The 23,275-nt window shown below is 48.7% G+C and overlaps 1 protein-coding gene across 2 annotated transcripts in view; it reads right to left on the bottom strand.

Moving 5' to 3' along the window:
• KCNQ4 (potassium voltage-gated channel subfamily Q member 4) overlaps positions 1-10,667 on the bottom strand; it is a 327,569-nt gene extending 316,902 nt beyond the window's left edge. Inside the window, exon 1 of one of the 2 annotated variants that reach the window (XM_075336124.1) lies at positions 10,069-10,667. In XM_075336124.1, coding sequence (XP_075192239.1) covers positions 10,069-10,337 — 269 coding nt within the window. In that variant the 5' untranslated portion in view covers positions 10,338-10,667. The remainder of the gene's footprint in view (positions 1-10,068) is intronic. The other variant, XM_075336126.1, reaches the window with a different exon arrangement.
• Positions 10,668-23,275: the final 12,608 nt, after the last annotated feature.

Here is a 23,275-nt window from a genome sequence, read left to right as displayed (position 1 = left end):
AGTGTTTCCTAATCTAATATACTTTCATTACCAAATGTATTCTCCCTTCTCATGCTGGATCAAGTGACAACAGCCTCTCTGGTAAGATTCAATTCTGATGATGTTCCATCTGCGGCTGATCAAACAGAACGCTAATGACATCATATTTTTGGTGTAGTACAGGGGCAATACCGGGACCGAGAGCAGTGACGCCCATCGGACCGGACCGCCCCCTAGGTGAGTATTATAAAGGTGTTTCTTATGTTATACAGAACGGCCTGGGCTCTTATATGAAGTATTCTGGAATGCTGTATATATTGGCTCAGTGGTGGTGGCCACAGCTCATAAGGGAAAAACCTGCTGACAGGTTCCCTTTAATATTGAGTAGAATTAGGTATGTTGACATCCCCCATAGCGTGTGAGCCCACACAGACCCTCTTACATAGCTCCCAACATACAGGATAAGTCCTTATACAGTCCCTATATACCGTCACTTTATGTTCCATGCGTGAGTCGGAAGTCTCTTTTACCGTGTAAGCCTATGGAGCCTTGTTCTGTGGCTCCATAGACTTACATTTTAAAAGCCAGTATAAGGCTGCTTTCACACTACGTTTTTTTAACATGCGTCATGAACGTTTTTTTAACGCAAAAACGGATCCAGTGCAAATGCGTTTTCATTTCAATGCATTTGCAATGGACTCGCGTTAACATGCGTTCACCTGCGTTTGCGTGCGTTATAGTGAGGATCCAGCGACTTGCAGTTTTTTAACTTTTTTAAAAAACGCTACTTGTAACGTTTTTGAGCTGCGTCCAAATACTGTTTTTCACTGGATCCTGACTATACTGCATGCAAACGCATGTGAAAGCTGGCATGCTGATAGACAGGATCCTGCTTGCTCTACTGAGCATGCCCAGAAACCAGCATGGCGTGATCAGTCTCTCTCTCCCCCTCCCTCTTTCCCCCTCCCTCTCTCTCTCCCCCCTCTCTCTCCTCTCTCTCCCCCGCATGAGAGCGGCGGACGCTCGTAACCAAGGTAAATATCAAGTAACCAAGCAAAGCGCTTCGCTTAGTTACCTGATGTTTACCTTGGTTACCAGCGTCCGCTTTCAGATGCCGGCTCCCAGTCTATCACGTTCAGTTCCCCTCACTCCCAATCACATGACTTCAATGCCCGCCCATAAACTTCAAGTGACAGGATCCAGTAAAATAACACGAGCGTTTGCATGCATTTTTCTTTGTAAAAACAGGATCCACTTTTACAGCAAAAAAACGTTCATGACGCATGTTAAAAAAACGTAGTGTGAAAGCAGCCTAAGTCACACAGAGCACACTAAAGCAGAAGACCGGTGATGGATACCGGAGGAGATTGCGGTGGGTGAGTATATCAACACACACTACACTACATACACATGTTTAGTATACAAAAAACTTTATGGGAGTGTATATTTAAGCAAAAATGAGATTTTTTTTTTTTCATTTTAGTCTCCTATATTGCAAAACATATTTAATCATCATTTATGCAAAACCGAATAATCCCTTCAAAATGAGATCTCTGCCCCTCTGTGTATCGACGTATCCGTACATGTATATAATATTTAACTACACAGTTTCTAACCGAGCACTAATCATGGTGACAATGGCACTTCAGTCACGGGACCTTACAACGCTTGCAAAATGATAGTCTTGACATTTTTTTCCTTTATAGAATACTGACATTGTGTTGTAACCATGATTCCTGTGCGTCCTCTAGAGATGCCATGCAGCTCCAGCCAACATTCAGCCCCATAACATATTTTATCCCAGGCTCATAATAAATGTCTCTTACACTAACAACTGTTCTAAAATAAGCACACGCTCAGATCTGTCGTACATGCACTCAAGTTTTCTAACACAAAATGCTTTCTTTAGACATTGACAAATGCTGTCTGTGCAGCTAAAAAACAGCACCACCGCATGAAGTGTCTCAGCTGGTTTACGCAAGCCTTCGTCACAAAGCTATTAAACAGCCATTTACATAGGTAAGTCTACCCTACAGTACTGGTGCCTAGTATGAGGGGCATGTAGCAGTTCATAATCTTCTTGTTGAAGCATGTGGCAGTTTCAATAATAATTTAAAGGGCCAGCAAACTTAAAAGATGAACTGTGTAATATAAAGAAGTTAAAAAAAGAACTTGCCTTACTAATATATATATATATTATCACGAGTACACCCCTCACATTTCTGTAAATATTTTATTATATAATTTAATTCGGCAATACTGAATATATGACACTTTGATACAATGTAAAGTAGTCAGTGTACAGCTTGTATAACAGTGTAAATTTGTTGTGCCCTCTAAATAACTCACACAGCCATTAATTTCAACTCTCTGGAAACAAAAATGAGTACACCGCTAAGAAAAAATGGCCAAATTGTGCCAAAGTGTCAATATTGGGCATGGAGTTCACTAGAGCTTACAGGAGCCACTCGATCCTCTTCCACCCTCCAAGATGACATCACGAAGCAGGTGGATGTTAGAGACATTGCGCTCCTCCACCTACTGTTTGAGGATGCCCCAGAGATGCTCAATAGGGATTAGGTCTAGAGACATGCTTGGCCAGTCCAGCACCTTTACCCTCAGTTTCTTTAGAAAGGCGGTATCCTTGGGATCATTATCATGTTGGAATACTGCCCTGTGGTCCAGTTTCCGAAGTGAGGGGATCATGCTCTGCTTCAGTATATCACAGTACATGTTGACTTAAATGGTTCCCTCAATGAGCTTCCCACAGCCAGCAACACTCATGCAACCCCAACCATGACACTCCCTCCACCATGCTTGACTGTAGGCAAGACACACTTGTCTATATACTTCTCACCTGGTTGCCTCCACACACGATTGACACCATCCGGACCAAATAAGTTTATCTTGGTCTCATCAGACCACAGGACAGTTCCAGTAAGCTATGTCCTTAGTCTGCTTGTCTTTCGCAAATTGTTTTTAGGGTTTTTTGTGCATCATATTTAGATGAGGTTTCCTTCTGGGATGACAGCCATGCAGACCAATTTGATTTAGTGTGCGGTGTATGGTCTGAGCATTGACAAACTGATCCCCCCCATTCCTTTAACGTCTGCAGCAATGCTGGCAGCAATCATATGTCAATTTTGAAAAGACAACCTCTGGATATGATGCATGATGCTGAGCACATGCACGTATTGTCTTTGGTCGACCATGGTGAAGCCTGTTCTGAGTTGAACCTGTCTTGTTAAACTGCTGTATGGTCTTAGCCACCGTGCTGCAGCTCAGTTTCAGGCTGTTGGCAATCTTTTTATAGCCTAGGCTACCTAGGCTATATTTATGTAGAACAACAATGCTTTTTTTTTTCAGATCCTCATTCTTTGCCATGAGGTGCCATGAACTTCCAGTGACCAGTATGTTAGCGTGTGAGCGATAACACCAAATTTAACACATCTGCTCCCCATTAACAGCTGAGACTTTAACACTAATGAGCCACATGACACCGTGCAGGGAAAATGGCTAATTGGGCTTAATTGGGGCATTTTCACTTAAGGATGTACTCACTTTTGTTGCCAGCGGTTTTGACATTAATGGCTGTGTGCTATTTTTTAGAGAGCACACCAAATTTACACTGTTATACAAGCTGTACACCGACTACTTTACATTGTGTCTATTTATAGAGACACAGACACTCGTGAAGCAGACAGGTAATTTTTGTATTTTTTAGTGGAATGTAATTGAGATTTAGTAGGACTCTAATAATTTATAATTATTAGATACTGTTATTCTGCGCTGTAAGTAGTTATTTAAATTGCATTCTGACTTGTATGATGCACGTGTTACACTATTTCAAGGATATAAAAATGAACTCTGTGCATGAATTTGTGAGTTTTCAGGCTGCTGCTTGTAGGGAGTTACATTATCATAATCTAGGAAGGAGTCTTTGTACAGTCTGCTGCTATTTCCCACCACACATCCCTTATTGACATGCTCGTTATTGGAAGGGGAGGGAGCATAGATGTTATGTAGTCTGCTTCATCATGCTAAATCTGGAGCATAGGTATTCTACAAAAGGAAGTGAAAGCGTCTGCATGCTCACAGTTTGTATTGCGTTGTCACAGCTGATCAATTCTTCTTTATTGCTTATAATGTCCTACCATTGTGCAGAACTTTGCCGACGAGCTATAAATATAGAGATAGTCAGACATCTATTAGTGAACTCTATTTACTGACATTAAGGCTATGCTCACACGTTGCATTTCTGCAGTGATTTTTTTTGCTGTTTTTTATGCAAATTAAAGCGCATTTTAACAGTTCCATTAATAGCTATGAGATTTCAGAAATCTCATACATTTGCATTTGGGAAATCTGCAACATGTCACAGCGTGTTTTTTTTTTCCATAGAAAGTAATGAGAAACTGCAAAAAACGCAACCATGCGCTTTTGTTGTGTTTTGGTCAATAAAACTAACTTTATTAAATAGGTACTGTAGGCAAATAGCACACATAATCCGCACAAAAAAAAAACAATGCAAAAAAGCACCAAACCTATTTTTTCAGCAGCTTTTTTTTACTGCCCATATAGCAGGTTTAGGTTATGCCTGCAGAAAAACGCTGCAAAAAATGCAACGTGTGAACATAGCCTTAGTTTTTTCTCGTAGTCTCTTCCATTTACACTATTTCCATAATGTATAAAGTCAGTCACCTAGCTCAGACCACTCATTTCCACATATCCTAAAAAAGGACCTGTTACTTCTCATTGCATATCTGTTAAATAATTGTATTCCTTGCCAAATAACAGCTTGGGATCATCTTTTCTCAAAGCCCTGTGATCTGTTCTTCCACTATACCAACTAGATATGTAGGAATGACTTGAAAAACTGGGTGGTACCTTTATTTTTAATGGGAGGGGGTCCTATACTGGTTGGTCCTTGCAGCACTAATTGGACGATGTCAGACTGTGTAGGAATACACTTCCAGCTGTCAATTTATTCATAAATGTCTTGAATGAATGAAGCACGAATGGCTCAATTCAGAGATATAAGAAAACATGCTCCAGAATTCTTATTTATTTGAGAATAATGTACATAACCCCCTTCCCACCAGGATCAATTTTGGATTTTGCAATTACATGTTATTCAATCCTTCTTTTTACATTTTGTGCTTACATAGCCATTTTAGAGCTTGTTTTTTGTGGCACTGGTTTGGAATGACACCATTCTTTTTATAGTATAATTGTTCTGAATAACGGGGGGGAAAAAGACAAGTGGTGTGAAAACAATGCAATTCAGACAATGCTTGGGGTTTTTTGCTTTTGCAGCATTCATTGTGTAGTAAAAATGACCTGCTAATATTAGGCCAGTAAAACTTTTTTTTTGTTTTTTAACGTAAGTTGTTGAAAAAATTCTAAACTTTGAAAAGATTTCTGTCAATGGAGAGCTGTTTAAATTGGTACAATGTATGGCTTTTTATTTTGTGCTTATTGCACTTTTTGGACTAGGATGAAGTAACCCAAAAAAATAGTAATTCTGACATTTAAACATGATTTTTTTCAAGGGATCCTGTCATGGGTAAAAACGCTATTAACGTGCATGTATGGTGATAGTCTGCAGGTTAATAGTGTTTTGAACGTGCCCGGTGCCTGCACATGAAGAACCGCTGCCAGGAAGAAATTAACTTTAATCCTCCCAGCAGCATTCCAGTTTCAGTCACAGGGGCGGCGCTAGCGCGGGGTCAGTCACCGCTCTGTGTATGGAGAGCGGCAGCTGTAACTGCCCACTGCACTGACTGACAGCTGGTTCTAATGCTGAGCCCAGCACTCGTTTGTACAGCTAATTGCAGTCTTTATTGAACTCATGTCTGGACGTTTCAGCCTCCCCCAGGCTTTACACAGCAGTGGAATTAGCTGTACAAACGAGTGCTGGGATCTCTTGACTTCACTACAGACTGACTATTTTTACATGCACTGTTGCCTGGTGGGGAGGTGAGTGCTGATCTTTTCTCTTCTTTGGTTCTAATGCTGAGCGGCTGTCAGTCAGTGCAGGAAGTGGGGTTTCAGCCGCTGCTCACTATATACAGAACGGTGACTGAACCCACACTAACGCCGCCCCCAGGTATGAGCAATAAAGTTAATTTCCTCCCGGCAGCAGGGTTTAATGTCAGGCACCGTGCAGGTTCCAAACACAATTAGCCTGCAGATTAACCCCATATCTGCAACTCAATAGCTTTTTCATACGACAGGTTCCCTTTAAGCAGTTTATTGCATTAATTCATTATTTTGTATTTTCTTAGACAGGACACAGTGATACCAAGCCAATATGTTTATTTTTTTGTTTTTATTTTTGCATTAAAAAAAGAGAGGTCGATTTAAACTGTTATGCTTCTAAAAAAAACTACTTCAGTATTGTAATATACAATAAATAATAATTACAAATTTCTAAGAAGCCCAGCCGCAGGATGTAGAAAGATTGCAGTGTAGGGTCTTCACTAGATCCACAGCTGCCATGGAACACAATGATACCCTGAAATTGTGTTCTGCTGGGGGACCGATGGGTGCCAGAATGGGCAACTCACCAGCACCCCACCACCTAAATGCAACTATCCGAGATAACACAGCTGGATCATGCCCTGTATGAAGCATGCTCATATTTCAAGTTTGCTCACTAGCACCCAACATGTAACTTACATTATGTCACTAGTCAGGAAAGGGTTAAACAAACAAGACCGCTACGGTTTGCAATTTGCCACAGCAGAAAGCTTTTGTTCTGGCTTTTTTCCATAAGATGGCTATCCACTGCACAGTTGCTTTGAGAAACATATTGAAGTATTATAAAACTGGAGTCCTGAATTCAAGTCCACTTAAGCACAACATTTCCATGGAGTTGATATGTTCTCCATATCTTTGTGTAAGTTTCCTCTGGGTTTTCGTTCTCACACTCAAGAAACACGATCACCAATTCCTATGGAGGACAGGGACTGATCAGAGTGATGACTATCTCTGTATTACTATGTTGGTGCTACCGTATATAAACAAGATCTAAAATAAATGAATAATGGGTGAAGTGTCAAACCTGCTTGTAGGAGAAAGGAAAGGTTCCAATTAGCTAGTTACAAAGAGGACTTGTTTATTTAGAAAGTTCGCCCAAAGTAAAGTAACAATGAAGGAAGGTCTAGTTTAGACATTTTTTTACCTGGGAAGACACAATGGAGACCCTGACAATGTGCCAAGTGCAATCAATGACTTTCCGTTGTTTTCAAGCACTCCAGACACGTGCGGAGCGTTAGTCTTGGCTTATGCTAATTGTAGAGGGTTCGAAATGAGGATAACTCAACGTTTCTTAATAGCGAATATAACAAATTTACAGTATTACATGTCTGATGCAGAAGCTGGAGAGACACTTTATCCCAAACTACACGTTATACATAAACATAAAAGTCTGCTGAAAATACAGAAATGCTGCTGACCTACTCTCGCCTGGCTCCCAGGGGCTTATAGTAGAGCAGTGTTACGCCACGTCTCCCTAGCCCTAGCTGGTTATTCCTAGTGCCCCATATTTATGCGGTATTCTAATGACTAACAGCGGTGTCACACGGCTACGATATGCCATCCTTATCTGATAGCCGAATCCTCTGGATCCCAGCTCTACTACCAGCATTGCCCAGGATGACGGCGCAGCCTCTTCAGCTCTTCTCTATATACGTCCACCTGACACTGTAGAGGTCCCAGCTCCTCGTCACTGCCTGCACAGTGCTGGCATATGTTATAGTGCCTAGTTTTTACTCTACTACAATTCGCAGAACACAGATTATAGGAATGCCTACATTGGTTGCTATGGTAATTCTTAAAGGGACAACATATCAAAATAATTTTCTTTCCATGAGCAGCTGAAATTGTTATACAGGACTAAAGTATTGATGGACTTTCCCTAGAAAAGACGATTGATATAAGATCGATCGGTGGATCGGACTCTCAGCACAACTGTCGACCAGCTGCTTCAAGGGGACGAGGTTCTCCAGCCCTCAGTTTTGGTAGCAGTTGTGCCTAGTATTACAGTTTAATACATCAGCATTTCTTTCAAGTAAATGGCACTGAGTTTTAAAGGGGTTGTCCATATTAGAAAACGTAGGTCCCTGGGTGTAATATAAAACAGTTAAGAAACTATGCTTTACTCTCCAAGATCCAGTGCTGAGTCTCTGCCCCTGCTCCTACCGTAGTATCTGATGTGGCTACAGCGCTGGTAGCATGTCAACAGCATGGCAGAGGACCAGTGAGCTCAGCGGGCCCGGCCGATTCAACGGCACGACCTGCTCAGAACTGCTGAGGTCACTGATTAGCTGTAGTGTTGTCCATGTGAAGTCAGAGACTATGCACTAGACCTGAGAAGGGTGAGTAAGGCACAATTTTGTTTTATATAACATACTGCAGCTAGAGGACAGAGGTCTGAAATGGGACAACACAACCATTACTAAAAATACACAGCTGTCCCCCGTAAACAATGAAGGGGAGTGTGATTTTAACCTGGACCCTGAGTAATCTACTATTGATGTCCTATCCTAACTGTGGAGTCTGGGATATCCCCTTAATTTACAGTGTATTGTGCCCAGTAAGCAGCCTGGGCAGAGATAGACTACTTGCACCCAGCCATGGCCAGTACTTTAGAATAGACACAGCCGCTTTGCGCAGTGCCCAGTTATCAGACTGGCCAGAAATTGGCTACCTGCACCCCACTATGGCCACTACTTCAGCCTAGAGACAGTTGTCGTGTGTGGTGCGCAGTTAGCAGCCTGGGCAGAGGTTGTCCACCTGCACCCAGCCATAGACACAGCTGCCATGTGTGGTGCCCAGTGGGCAGAGGTTGTCCACCTGCACCCAGCCATAGACACAGCTGCCATGTGTGGTGCCCAGTGGGCAGAGGGTGTCCACCTGCACCCAGCCATAGACACAGCTGCCATATGTGGTGCCCAGTGGGCAGAGGTTGTCCACCTGCACCCAGCTATAGACACAGCTGCCATGTGTGGTGCCCAGTGGGCAGAGGTTGTCTACCTGCACCCAGCCATAGACACAGCTGCCATGTGTGGTGCCCAGTGGGCAGAGGGTGTCCACCTGCACCCAGCCATAGACACAGCTGCCATATGTGGTGCCCAGTGGGCAGAGGTTGTCCACCTGCACCCAGCTATAGACACAGCTGCCATGTGTGGTGCCCAGTGGGCAGAGGTTGTCTACCTGCACCCAGCCATAGACACAGCTGCCATGTGTGGTGCCCAGTGGGCAGAGGTTGTCCACCTGCACCCAGCCATAGACACAGCTGCCATGTGTGGTGCCCAGTGGGCAGAGGTTGTCCACCTGCACCCAGCCATAGACACAGCTGCCATGTGTGGTGCCCAGTGGGCAGAGGGTGTCCACCTGCACCCAGCCATAGACACAGCTGCCATGTGTGGTGCCCAGTGGGCAGAGGGTGTCCACCTGCACCCAGCCATAGACACAGCTGCCATATGTGGTGCCCAGTGGGCAGAGGTTGTCCACCTGCACCCAGCTATAGACACAGCTGCCATGTGTGGTGCCCAGTGGGCAGAGGTTGTCTACCTGCACCCAGCCATAGACACAGCTGCCATGTGTGGTGCCCAGTGGGCAGAGGGTGTCCACCTGCACCCAGCCATAGACACAGCTGCCATGTGTGGTGCCCAGTGGGCAGAGGGTGTCCACCTGCACCCAGCTATAGACACAGCTGCCATGTGTGGTGCCCAGTGGGCAGAGGTTGTCTACCTGCACCCAGCCATAGACACAGCTGCCATGTGTGGTGCCCAGTGGGCAGAGGTTGTCCACCTGCACCCAGCCATAGACACAGCTGCCATGTGTGGTGCCCAGTGGGCAGAGGGTGTCCACCTGCACCCAGCCATAGACACAGTTGCCATGTGTGGTGCCCAGTGGGCAGAGGGTGTCCACCTGCACCCAGCCATAGACACAGCCGCCATGTGTGGTGCCCAGTGGGCAGAGGGTGTCCACCTGCACCCAGCCATAGACACAGCCGCCATGTGTGGTGCCCTGTAACCCTATAGCAGTGCCAGTGAAGGCTTGCCAGGCACGGGTACTCACATGAAGACGTGGTAGATGAAGGCCCATCCCCGGGGTCTCTCCAGCACGTTGTACAGATAGTTCTGCAGCCGCCGGTATCTCTTGTGAGACGCTGAACTCCGCGGGGGTCCCGGGAGCGGGGTCCCCAATAGTCCCAGGCGCCGGGGGCTGCCGCTCTCCGTCTGGACAGCCGTGAGGGCCACGAACTCCATCTCTTGGCCAGTAATAGGGGCCAGTGAGAGAGACGGCACCCGGCCATTGTCTGTCTGGGGCTGTGCCCCCACTGCCATGCTCCGTGTGGGGCTCAGCTCATCACAGGGCTCCGGGCAGTGCGCGGGAGAGGGAAGGATGGAGCGGCGCTTACGCTGTGTGGAAGTTCAGTGAGGAGGAGAGCGCGGGCAGGAGACGCTGGGAGGAAAGTTTCGCTTCCATTCCAGAGCAAAGTTTGCGAGATTCTCCACACGGCTTAGTGAGCCCACAGCTGCCACCCGGTGCCCACCCCGGCCAGCTGCTCTGTACATACTATTCCGCCTGCATCTCCCGGCTGTCCCGAGTGCGCTGTGCTGCACCAGCCTCCTCATGACTGAAGCCACCCCCCTTATTACTGTGTGACTACTACTCCCAGCCCACTAATACCAGACGTTACCTGCCCGCTGGGCACTGCCACTCTTCTACCAGTGCCCTCTGCCCATAGCAGTCGGGTTTCACCTCGTAGCCCATTGTCCTATCTTATATGGAGCGAGCTCAGTGCCCACCCTGACTCCTCTGCATGCCAGCTCCGTGGGCAGCCAGCACAATGAGCCGTCCTGCCTGGGGTCACTCCTGGTGGCATGTCCTCCACTCAGAACATGCCTCCTCTGCATGCCAGCTCTGTGGGCAGCCAGTGTCGCGGGCGGGGAGGAGGGTGTCAGCACACCGCGCTCACCCCCTTCTGCTCGGGTCCGGCGGCCGCTGCTCAGTGGTGGCTCGAGCCGTAGGCCGGATCCCGGGGGTTTCTCGAGCGGCACTCCTCGCCCGTGAGTGAAAGGGATTTGTTGGGTGTGGGGATGATTATTGTCCGTGACGCCACCCACGGTTGTGGTGATTGCACCACCGCTGCTCAGTATGGGGGCCCCGGGGATGGTGATGCGGAGCAGCCAGGTGTTGTGTTGCCCCTCTGTGGGTAGGGGTTGGTGATCCCGGGGCCCGGTGATGGAGATGGAGGTGCAGGGCCTGGTGGGCGCAGGGACGCGGGGGCAGCGCTGTGCCTTGCGGCACTGTGGTACTCACTCAGCCTGAGACGTGGACACAGTTTTACGGTAAACCAAACGGCTGGTAGGACGGTCCCACAGACGGCTGCACCTGCACTCCCGGTAGGTGACGGTGATGTCCCTCTTCCTTGCACCTATGGTTGACTTGTGGTAGCGGTGGATTCCCTCCGGTTACCCGCTCCCCGACTACAATCTGGGCCGGAGGAGCTCTACACTTTGCCCGCAGGCGCTGGCCCTGAGAAACTGGTGCCGTGGCGGTGGCGGTGTCTCTCCGGTTCGGGTTGGGCTGTTGCCTTCAGTCGGGACTTGGTTGTTGGGGGATCTACGTCCCCTTCACTGATGGATTCGGCAAATTTGGCGACTCCTAGCCTTGCCGGGGTCCGAGAGGCCCCTGCCCTGGTGCTGACTGTCCTTCGGAACACTGCTCCAGACCACCGGGCACACAGCCAACGGGGTCCTTCCAGGAACTTCCAAACGGTCCCCCTCCAGACAGTCACCGCCGTCGCTGACCTTGCTGATCTGGCCCTACACAAAGCTGGACCCTTCAGGCTTTCTTTCTTTACTGTCACTTCACTTGCTTTCCTCCTTTTTCCACTTTTCTACTTTCACTCTCACTTTGCTGTTTACTTTTGCCCTGTCTAGACTACTCCTTCACTCCTTCCACTTCTCCCTCCTCCACTAGACTGCCTGGTTTCTCCCGCCTCCAGAGCTGTGACCTCCTTGGTGGGCGGAGCCAACCGCCTGGCCCACCCCCTGGTGTGAATCATCAGCCTCTGGAGGAAGGCAACAAGGATTTGTAGTTTAGCTGTGATGTGCCTACCTGGAGTGTGGGGTGTGGTGGTGTTGTGACCTGTGACCCCTGGCTTGCCCAGGGCGTCACATTCCCCCTTAGCAAAATGCAGACCGTCCGCGGGCTGCCGTCCTACACCGGTTTTATTTTTCTGAAAAAGATAACATTTGGAATTAACATATTTACATTTTTACTCATAACTCTTCCCAAGACGGGAGGCACATTTCTTTTAACGTTACAAACGGTTTACGGTTACGGTTTCCGCTCTCTCCCACCCAAGCAACCTGGCCCTGATGCTGCCCCTAAAACCCAGGCAGCACCCCTTGACCCACAGTCCAGCACACGGTACCTGAGCGGGATCTGTCCTTCCCTCCAGAGGGTAGCCACCGGTTCCTTTGGTGGCTGGGCCCTAGCCTGCTCTGCTGAGGGCCCTCCCTCCAACCTGCCTCTCCGGAGGCGGCATGCGGAAACGGTAACGGTAAACAACATATTTACAAGCCACTTAACGTTTGTGGTGCCCTGCAAGTTCACGGGCTTGTCCATGGATAGTTCCCATGCCAAAACTTTAAACGGTCCCCACGGGGACAACGGTGCCGGCTCCAGCCGGTTCAATCACTACAGACAATCAGGTAACTTCTTCTTGGATCAATCATTTTTCATTCTTTCAACTTTTTAAATAACAGTGCACACAACTTCAGTGGTGGTCCCAACGGTCCGCTGCCCTACTCCGGTCCTTCTGCTGCTTCATCCGAGGGAGGGGGCGCAGAGCTCACCCTGCTCTCGTTGCTGCCCCTGAGCTTCACATCCAGGGCAAACCACCCCCTCTCTCCGCAGTGTCGGGTGTACCGCACCATGTCCCCCGGCATGAGCTTACGGCCAGGATGCTCCTCGGGCAGATGGGCATTCACATCCCGCCGGGCTACAAACACTTCGGCCTCCAGGCCCGGTTCATATATAAATCCGTAGCCCTGGCGGACATCAAACCGCCTCACCTGCCCTTCGTACAACGGGCCCCGGACACGGAAGGTCGCTTGCCGCAGATTTTCCTTCTCCCGAATGGCTCGGGCCACCAGCTCGGCTTTCCTTCTCTCCCTCTCCGCGATCTCCAGGCCCAGCTTTGTCGGCTCCCTATCCCAATATGGCGCTGCTACCAGCGCCGGCGCACGGGTCGGGCCCCGCGGGACATCCAGAACGTTACCCACTGTCAGGAAAGTGGGCGGCGTATCCCGTGGTGTCGTGGCCTTGGGCGCTGCCTTGCAGCAACAACCCGGCGCCACCTCAGCCGAGGTGTGGGGGATGGGCAAAGGGGCTTTCCGCTGCTGGGCCTTCGGCTCGGAGCGGGCCATCAGCTCCGGCTCGGGAAACTGCTCGGGGACTGCCTCTGGCACCATCTTCGGGGCCTTCCATGGCAACACCTCCGGTTTGCTACGGGCTCCGGCTACAGGTCGGTCCGCTGGGGCGGACGGGCTGGGTATCGCTACCGGTTGCGGTGGTAGCGGGCCTCGTGGCGGGGTCACGGCCCCCGAGACGGGTGGCGAGGGAGGCAACGGGGGGAGAGGGCTTGGACCGGGTCCCTCAGCCGCAGCGACCGGTCCCTCCGGGACATAGGGGCGTGGGTCACTCACCCTCCCTTCCTCCTCGCGTCTCCGCACGGTGGCTATAACGTCCGCCATGTCGGTCTCCCACTCCTCCAAGAGGAGCTGCATTTTGACCTGCAGCCTTAGATGGAGCTGCGCGGTCCGGATTTCCACCCACGCTGCGGTTCCCGGTGCGGGGGCCACGGTGTTTCGGGACGGCATCCACATGGTATCTTTCTCTCTTTCTTCCAGGAACGGTATCTTTGCAGGGTCCTGGCGTCCCTGCTTTTATAGCCGCAGCTACATGCGTCCAGCCGCCATCGCGTCCCCCTTAGCTCTTTCCGGCCCCTCCTCTCTCGGGGCGGGGTTTTGGCCTTCGCGCTTCTACTGCTCGAGAAGACGCTCGAGCGGGAACTTTTCGCGCCAAAGATGGCGGCTTCTGAAATTTTCCTGCCGGATACCTCCGGCGGTAACAAGGCGCACCTCTACCAGACGGCAGAGCGGTAAGATCCTGTTCGTGACGCCAAGTTGTCGCGGGCGGGGAGGAGGGTGTCAGCACACCGCGCTCACCCCCTTCTGCTCGGGTCCGGCGGCCACTGCTCAGTGGTGGCTCGAGCCGTAGGCCGGATCCCGGGGGTTTCTCGAGCGGCACTCCTCGCCCGTGAATGAAAGGGATTTGTTGGGTGTGGGGATGATTATTGTCCGTGACGCCACCCACGGTTGTGGTGATTGCACCACCGCTGCTCAGTATGGGGGTCCCGGGGATGGTGATGCGGAGCAGCCAGGTGTTGCCCCTCCGTGGGTAGGGGTTGGTGATCCCGGGGCCCGGTGATGGAGATGGAGGTGCAGGGCCTGGTGGGCGCAGGGACGCGGGGGCAGCGCTGTGCCTTGCGGCACTGTGGTACTCACTCAGCCTGAGACGTGGACACAGTTTTACGGTAAACCAAACGGCTGGTAGGACGGTCTCACAGACGGCTGCACCTGCACTCCCGGTAGGTGACGGTGATGTCCCTCTTCCTTGCACCTATGGTTGACTTGTGGTAGCGGTGGATTCCCTCCGGTTACCCGCTCCCCGACTACAATCTGGGCCGGAGGAGCTCTACACTTTGCCCGCAGGCGCTGGCCCTGAGAAACTGGTGCCGTGGCGGTGTCTCTCCGGTTCGGGTTGGGCTGTTGCCTTCAATCGGGACTTGGTTGTTGGGGGATCTACGTCCCCTTCACTGACGGATTCGGCAAATTTGGCGACTCCTAGCCTTGCCGGGGTCCGAGAGGCCCCTGCCCTGGTGCTGACTGTCCTTCGGAACACTGCTCCAGACCACCGGGCACACAGCCAACGGGGTCCTTCCAGGAACTTCCAAACGGTCCCCCTCCAGACAGTCACCGCCGTCGCTGACCTTGCTGATCTGGCCCTACACAAAGCTGGACCCTTCAGGCTTTCTTTCTTTACTGTCACTTCACTTGCTTTCCTCCTTTTTCCACTTTTCTACTTTCACTCTCACTTTGCTGTTTACTTTTGCCCTGTCTAGACTACTCCTTCACTCCTTCCACTTCTCCCTCCTCCACTAGACTGCCTGGTTTCTCCCGCCTCCAGAGCTGTGACCTCCTTGGTGGGCGGAGCCAACCGCCTGGCCCACCCCCTGGTGTGAATCATCAGCCTCTGGAGGAAGGCAACAAGGATTTGTAGTTTAGCTGTGATGTGCCTACCTGGAGTGTGGGGTGTGGTGGTGTTGTGACCTGTGACCCCTGGCTTGCCCAGGGCGTCACACCAGCACAATGAGCCGTCCTGCCTGGGGTCACTCCTGAAGAGTTGTCTGCTCACATCTTCTAACCACTTGGTGTCTTAAGAAACCTGAAGCAGTTAAAAAACACTCAAAAGACTGAACATAAGAAAAGCAAGTCATTTGTACCTAGAAATTAGAGATGAACAAATCGATCCACAGAAGATGAAATTTAAGTCGTATGCCCTGAAATTTGCGTTTTTTTGCTAATTCAAACATTTAGAGATTTGATTGGCAATTCACAAAAAAAAAACTTGCCAGGCAAGCATTAGGAGAAGGGCTAATGATTTCTTCTGTGACCGTGCAGCCTCTCCATAAACCCCTGCAGCTATGACATAGTCCACATTATCACACCTTGTACAGTGGTGGTCAGTTCCGGGTCAATCACAGGTCAGCCGTTCCCAGTGGAGCAAAGTTTGTACGGCAGTCATTTTCCATCTCCAGAGTCACTGAATAATTCTTTCTCTTCTGTAGAGTGTAAGCTCTTATGGTCAGAAGTGTTCTCTCTATCTCTCGCATGTGTCTAAGTGCCTATGATAAGCAGGGTTCTCTATTTCTCCTGTAGAGTGTAAGCTCTTATGGTCAGCGGGGTCCTATCTCTCTCCTGTAGAGAGTAAGTGTCGCGGGCGGGGAGGAGGGTGTCAGCACACCGCGCTCACCCCTTCTGCTCGGGTCCGGCAGCTGCTCCTGGTGGCTCGAGCTGTGGGCCGGATCCCGGGGTTTCTCGAGCGACACTCCTCGCCCGTGAGTGAAAGGGGGGTGTTTGTGGTTGGGTGTGGGGATTGTTATAGTTTGTGACGCCACCCACGGTTGTGGTGATTGCACCACCGCTGCTCAGTATGGGGGTCCCGGGGATGGTGATGCGGAGCAGCCAGGTGTTGTGTTGCCCCTCCGTGGGTAGGGGTTGGTGATCCCGGGGCCCAGTGATGAGATGTAAAGTGTAGGGCCCGGTGGGCGCAGGGACGCGGGGGCAGCGCTGTGCCTTGCGGCACTGTGGTACTCACTCAGCCTGAGACGTGGACACAGTTTGTACGGTAAACCAAACGGCTGGTAGGACGGTCCCACAGACACCTGCACTCCCGGTAGGTGACGGTGATGTCCCTCTTCCTTGCACCTATGTTTTACTTGTGGTAGCGGTGGATTCCCTCCGGTTACCCGCTCCCCGGCTGCAATCTGGGCCGGAGGAGCTCTACACTTTGCCCGCAGGCGCTGGCCCTGAGAAACTGGTGCCGTGGCGGTGGCGGTGTCTCTCCGGTTCAGGTTGGGCTGTTGCCTTCAATCGGGACTTGGTTGTTGGGGGAGCTGCGTCCCCGTCACTGACGGATTTGGCAAATCTGGCGACCCCTAGCCTTGCCAGGGTCCGAGAGGCCCCTGCCCTGGTGCTGACTGTCCTTCGGAACACTGCTCCAGACCACCGGGCACACAGCCAACGGGGTCCTTCCAGGAACTTCCAAACGGTCCCCCTCCAGACAGTCACCGCCGTTGCTGACCTTGCTGATCTGGCCCTACACAAAGCTGGACCCTTCAGGCTTCTTTCTCTTCTGTCACTTCACTTGCTTTCCTCCTTTTCCACTTTTCTACTTTCACTTTCACTTTCTTAACTCCTCCACTTTAGCTCCTCACTCCTACTCCTCCCTGAGCTGAACTCTGTTCTTTTCTCAAGCTCGTCCCTGAGCTCACTGCCTGGTTTTCCCGCCTACAGAGTTGTGAGCTCCTCGGTGGGCGGAGCCAACCGCCTGGCCCACCCCCTGGTGTGCATCATCAGACTCCTGGAGGAAGGCAACAAGGATTTGTGGGTTAGCTGTGATGTGCCTACCTGGAGTGTGGGGTGTGGTGGTGTGCGACCTGTGTCCCCTGGCTTGCCCAGGGCGACACATAAGCTCTTATGGTCAGCAGGGTCCTATCTCTTGCCTGTAGAGTGTAAAATCTTATGGTCAGCAATGTCCTATTTCTCTCCTGTAGAGTGTAACTCATAGGCCGGGGCCACATGGGGACTAATGCGATCCTCGCATGACACTCGGCTCGCGCTGGCAGCACAGCAGGAGCCGAGTGTCACTGCGACTGAGGTCCGATCATGCGTTCGGACCGCAGCTGCGGGGGACGGGCCGGTACAGAGGAGGGGCGGGCCAGCACTGAGGAGGGGCGGGCCGGCGCTGTGGAGGAGAGGGAGGGATTTATCTCCCTCTCTCCTCCGTAGCCAGCTATTGCCATTCTCGCACTGCACCGGTGTACCGCGAGTTCAGTGCGATCTTTCTCTCACCCCATATACTTGAAGGGGTGCGAGAGAAAGAGTCTCTCTCCAATTAGGGCCAAGAAAATAATCGCTCATGGGTGCTGACACACAGGCTAATATTGGTCAGAGTGGAATGCGATGTTTTATCGCACTCCACTCAGTCCGATTTTTATGCCGGGTGTCTTAGGCATTATGGTCAGTGGGGTTCTCTCTATGTCTCTCCTGCAGAGTGTAACCTATGGTCAGCAAGGTTCTCTGTATCTCTCTCCTGTACAGTGTAATCTCTTATGGTCAGCAGGGTTCTGTCTATCTCCTGTAAAGTGAAAGCTTTTATGGTCAGTGGGGTCCTCTCTATCTCAATCCTGTAGAGTGTAAGATCTTATGGTCAGTGGAGTTCTCTCTATGTCTCTCATGTACAGTGTAAGCTCTTATGGTCAGTAGGGTTCTGTCTGTGTCTCTCTCCTATAGAGTGCAAACTCTTATGGTCAGCGGGGTCCTCTCTACTCTAGCTCTCTCCTGTAGAGTGTAAGATCTTATGGCTAGCAGTGTTCTCACTTTTTCCCTCCTGGAGAGCATAAGCTCTAATGGTCAGCAGGGTCATCAGCAGGGTCCGTAAAGTGTAAGCTCTTATGATCAGCGGGGTTCTCTCCATCTCTGTCCTGCAGAGTGTAAACTCTTATGGTCAGTGGGGTTCTCTATCTCTCTCCAGTAGAGTATGAGCACTTATGGCTAACAGGGTTCTCGCTATTTCTCTCCTGCAGAGCAAAAGCTCTAATGGTCTGCAGGGTCCTCTCTCTTGCCAGTAGAGTGTAAGCTCTTATGGTAAGCATGGTTTTCTATATCTCTCTCCTGGGTTGTGCTGGGACTCACAGGACTAGGAAGATTGGAAACAATCCAGTGGGAACTGAGAATGTGTCTTGATTTGCCTTGTACAATTGAAACGTGTTGGAAGATATCTGCCCACTATCTGGTGTATGAAGTTGTTGGTGAAAACAAACCATTGAGTAAAGTACCATAGTTTGAAATAGACTGTTGGTTTCCTTGCGAAAACGAGTCGTCATTTGTTCCTGGCCAGCCGACGTCAGTGGCATCAGGTGGCCTGCACAAGCGAGTGGCACACACTACACAAGTCCACACACTCAGCCAGGACAAGTCCTTTCATGTAGCCTGGCGCAGTATCCAGAGTCAATCCCTTGCCCACGACTACCACCCCATGCCATTCTACACATGCACAGAATTGGATTCAGCTTAACAATTGTGCATTAGATTTTCCTCCGGATCCTATTAGCCCTGTTATCTACCAAGGTTCCACTGGTGCTGATGCTAATCCTGATTAGGGTGGCCAATTTATTGATTTTTCCAAAAATAGGGACAGCCAAGTTCTCTGCCTAACAAGATGCCATTACACAGAACAGATTAAAACTGTAACACAGTGATATGTCTCACATAAAAAAATATTTTTTCTATCACCAAAACAAAGGTTGGTTCCTGATCACACTTTACCCTGGTGAATGCCAGGTAGATATGATCTCATAAATTCCACTTTTACCCCATTAGTGTTATTTATTTGCCTTTTAAAATGTAACAAATAGAACCTCAAATTGGAAAGTAGTCCCTTATGTCTGAGAAAATGGCTAAAATATTCAGAAAGACTAGGTAGAAAGAAAATCAAAACAATAAAAAAAGACCAAGGTTAAGAATGCAATATTTTCCTTTTTACTATAAATATATTGCTTATTTCCTTCATATCTACAATATGTATCTTTTAGTGTCTGCTATATTTTCAAATTTTTCTCAGATCATTCATGCACCAAGACCACGGGCAGAATGAACTGCGTTTCAGAGGAAACATAGCTGGAGCATCCGACCCGGGACCATAGGTGGAGACAAGGATCGTCCAGTTCCAACCCCAGATCTTCTCACTATGTTTTCTCTGAAAAACAATATACTTGTCAGCTTTGGTGAAGCGAGGGTGTAATTTATTCTTCCCGTGGTTTAGGCAGCATGAATCAGCTGAACGGTTCCCTTTACAGAGTTATTCCCAAACTACCAAGTCATTCTCTATCTATAGGATGAGGATATTCTGTATCCCATAGGATGCTAAGGGTTCAGCTGCTGGGACCCTCAGTGATCACAAAATTGGTATTCTGTAAACCTACGTTCTCCACAGCCCTGTCTTGAATGGAATTTGGTGGACATGCTTGACCTCCCTGCTAGTCATTGTTTATGGAACTGCTGTAAATACAGTTATGGGCATAAGTCTTTGCACCCTTGAAATTGATCCAGAAAATGAAGTATATCTCCAAGAAAATTATTGCAATTCCACATGTTTTGTCATACACATGTTTACTTTCTTAGTGTCTATTGGAACAACACACAAAAAAATATAAAAAGATCAAGATAAAAAGGCAAACTGGATATTATTTCACAAAGACTCCCAAATATAGACCTGACAAAATTGTTGGCACCATTCCAAAGTACAACTTTGTTTCAAGCATGTGATGCTAGCTCAAAATCACCTGTGGCAAGTAACAGGTGTAGGCAATATGAAAATCACATCTGAAACCAAATATAAAGAGAAGTTGACTCTTTTTTTGCATTATGTGTCTGTGTGTGCCCCACTAAGCATAGAGAACAGAAAAAAGTGAAGAGAACTGTCTGATGGCTTGAGAACCAAAATTGTTGAAAAATATAAACTATAACAAGGTGGTAAGGCTGGCTACAGAGATCTTGATGTCCCTTTGTCTTCGGTGCACAACATAATCAAGAGGTTTACAACCCATGACACTGTAGCTGGTGTCCCTGGACAAGGATGGTAGAGAAAAATTGATGAAAGTTTACAACATAGGATGGTGGATAAGCAGCCCCAATCAAGTTCCAAAGAAATTCAAGTTGTCCTGCAGTCTCAAGGTGCATCAGTGTCAGTGCAAACTATCCGTCAACATTTGAATTAAATGAAACGCTATGGCATGAGACCTGGGAGGACCCCACTGCTGACACACAAACATACAAAAGCTAGACTACAGTTTGCCAAAATGTGGTTGAGTAAGCTATAATTCTTTTGAGAAAGCGTCTTGTGGACAGATGAGACCAAGATAGAGCTTTTTGGTAAAGCACATCATTCTACTGTGTACCAAAAATGGAATGAGGCCTACAAGGAAAAGAACACAGTACCTACAGTCAAATATGGAGGTGGTTCAAAGATGTTTTGGGGTTTTTCTGCTGCCTCTGGCACGGAGTGCCCTTACTGTGTGCATGGCATCATGAAATCTGAAGATTACCAAAGGATTTTGGGTAGTGCCCAGTGTCAGAAAGCTGGGTGTGCGTCTTAGGTCTTGGGTCTTCCAGCTAGACAATAACCCAAACATGTTTCAAGAAGCACCCAGAAGTAGAAAAAAAGCGCTGGAAAGTTCTGAAGTGGCCAGCAATGTGTCCAGATCTAAATTACATTGATCTCCTGTGGAGAGATCGTAAAATTGCTGTTGGGAGAAGGCATCCTTCAAATATGCGGTACCTGTAACAGTTTGCAAAAGAAGAGTGGTCCAAAATTCCAGTTGAGAGGTGCAAAAAGCTTGTTGATGGTTATAGGAAGTGATTGATTGCAGTTATTTATTACAAAGTGTGCAACCAAATATTAAGTTTAGGGTGCCACCCCCATTTTGGGGGTTTTGTGTAACATTATGTGCAATTCACCTTTTTCTCTGTTTTTCTGTGTTGTTTCTATACACATAAAGGAAATAATCATGTATATGACAAAACCTGTGTAAGGATATGTACAGTATATAAGTTGAGTATTTAGTTGCTGAAATTTCTGCACCATTTCTGCATCTCTTGGCAGGATCAACACAGAGCAGAAACGCTGAAGAATTGACATACTGCAAATTATTTTCTGCACAAAATCTGCAAGGAGAAAATAATCAACATGTGCACTACACTTCAGGATTTTCATTGATATTGCTGTCAGAAGGATTTGCTTGTAGTTTTGTGACAACCACTCAAAAACACTTTAAAGGAAAAAAAACAATAAAAATACTCTGTATAGTGCAGTTTCTTATTATATTGGTTTGTACTGTTGATTTATGCAGTTGTTAGTAAAAAGAGCAATACTTATAAGAATGTGTAAAGATTAGAAATTCCACTGCTTTGAAATCTTTGATTAAATGGGAAGTCCAGGTTTGACACAAAAGTCTGCAGTTACTGATTGCAGATTATGAATTGTGACTGTGAGCAATGTGTATGCTATCAGGATTCCCTGATTTTACTGGCACGAGCAAGCGATAATGTGACAACACATATGCAATCTTCATTTTTGTGATCACATGCCGTCTAGACGTGCTTGACCTTTAGGCCGCTTTTTACGCTGCGATATCGTGACCGATATCGCTAGCGTGGGTACCCGCCCCCATCGGTTGTGCGACATGGGCAAATCGCTGCCTGTGGCGCACAACATTGCCCAGACCCGTCACACTACTTACCTGCCCTGCGACGTCGCTGTGACTGGCGAAACGCCTCCTTTCTAAGGGGGTGGTTCGTTCAGCGTCACAGCAACGTCACAGCAGCGTCACTGAACCTCCGCCCAATAGAAGCGGAGGGGCGGAGATGAGCGGGACGAACATCCCGCCCACCTCCTTCCTTCCGCATAGCGGCCGGGAGGCAGGTAAGGAGAGGTTCCTCGTTCCTGCGGTGTCACACGTACCGATGTGTGCTGCCGCAGGAACGAGGAACAACTTCGTTACTGCTGCGGCAACGATATTTGAGAATGGACCCCCATGTCACCGATAAGCGATTTTGCACGTTTTTGCAACAATGCAAAATCGCTCAAAGGTGTCACACGCAACGGCATCGCTAAAGCGACCGGATGTGCGTCACAAATTCCGTGACCCCCAACAAGATCGCTTGAGCGATGTCGCAGCGTGTAAAGCGGCCTTTTCTCAATATAAGCGCATAGAAAAAAGCTGAATACACTTAGTTGGTACAAGATTGCAGATATGTAAATTGGTGACCACCCAGTCACAATGGTAATACCAGGGAATTCTGATATTGTGCACACTGCACACTGTCATGATTCAGAAGTCTACAGTCATTGGAAGTGACTGCAGATTTTTGTGTCAAACTTGATAACCTCTTTAAATTTCAACTAAACTCTGTCAATGTGGCTAGAACTAATAGTTGTGAATTTGGGGGTTTGTACACTGTCTGATTATGCATTTCTGGGATAATTTATAATCGTCCAGTGTAAATAGATTAGTAAACACGCAATAAAGAAGGAAAACACTCATTCTCGACAGCACGTTGTCCTGTATAAACAGTACAGGTGTGTCACACAGTGTTTGGCTCTAAACTTGCCGAGTGTTATGGCGGCATCAGACGCTGTTCAGGCTACAGACTGTGACACTCCACACAATGCTTTCTCTGGTGTTTCTAAGTTGCACAGTCAGGTTTGGGCGTCAACCAGCTGTGTGCTCATTAGTGATTGGGCTAGCAGGAGTTAGTTTCTGCTAGCCTGCTGGTTACTTTTTGGATGACATGCTGTGGGACACCCATCACAAGTACTCCCCACTTTTTTAAGAAGGAGGAATCTGTCTTTCCATGCAAACTAT

This window comes from Anomaloglossus baeobatrachus, chromosome 2 (genome assembly GCF_048569485.1).
Source record: "Anomaloglossus baeobatrachus isolate aAnoBae1 chromosome 2, aAnoBae1.hap1, whole genome shotgun sequence".
NCBI lineage: Eukaryota > Metazoa > Chordata > Amphibia > Anura > Aromobatidae > Anomaloglossus > Anomaloglossus baeobatrachus.
Note: the sequence above shows the minus strand (reverse complement) of the source record. Positions and strands in the feature narration are given on the sequence as shown.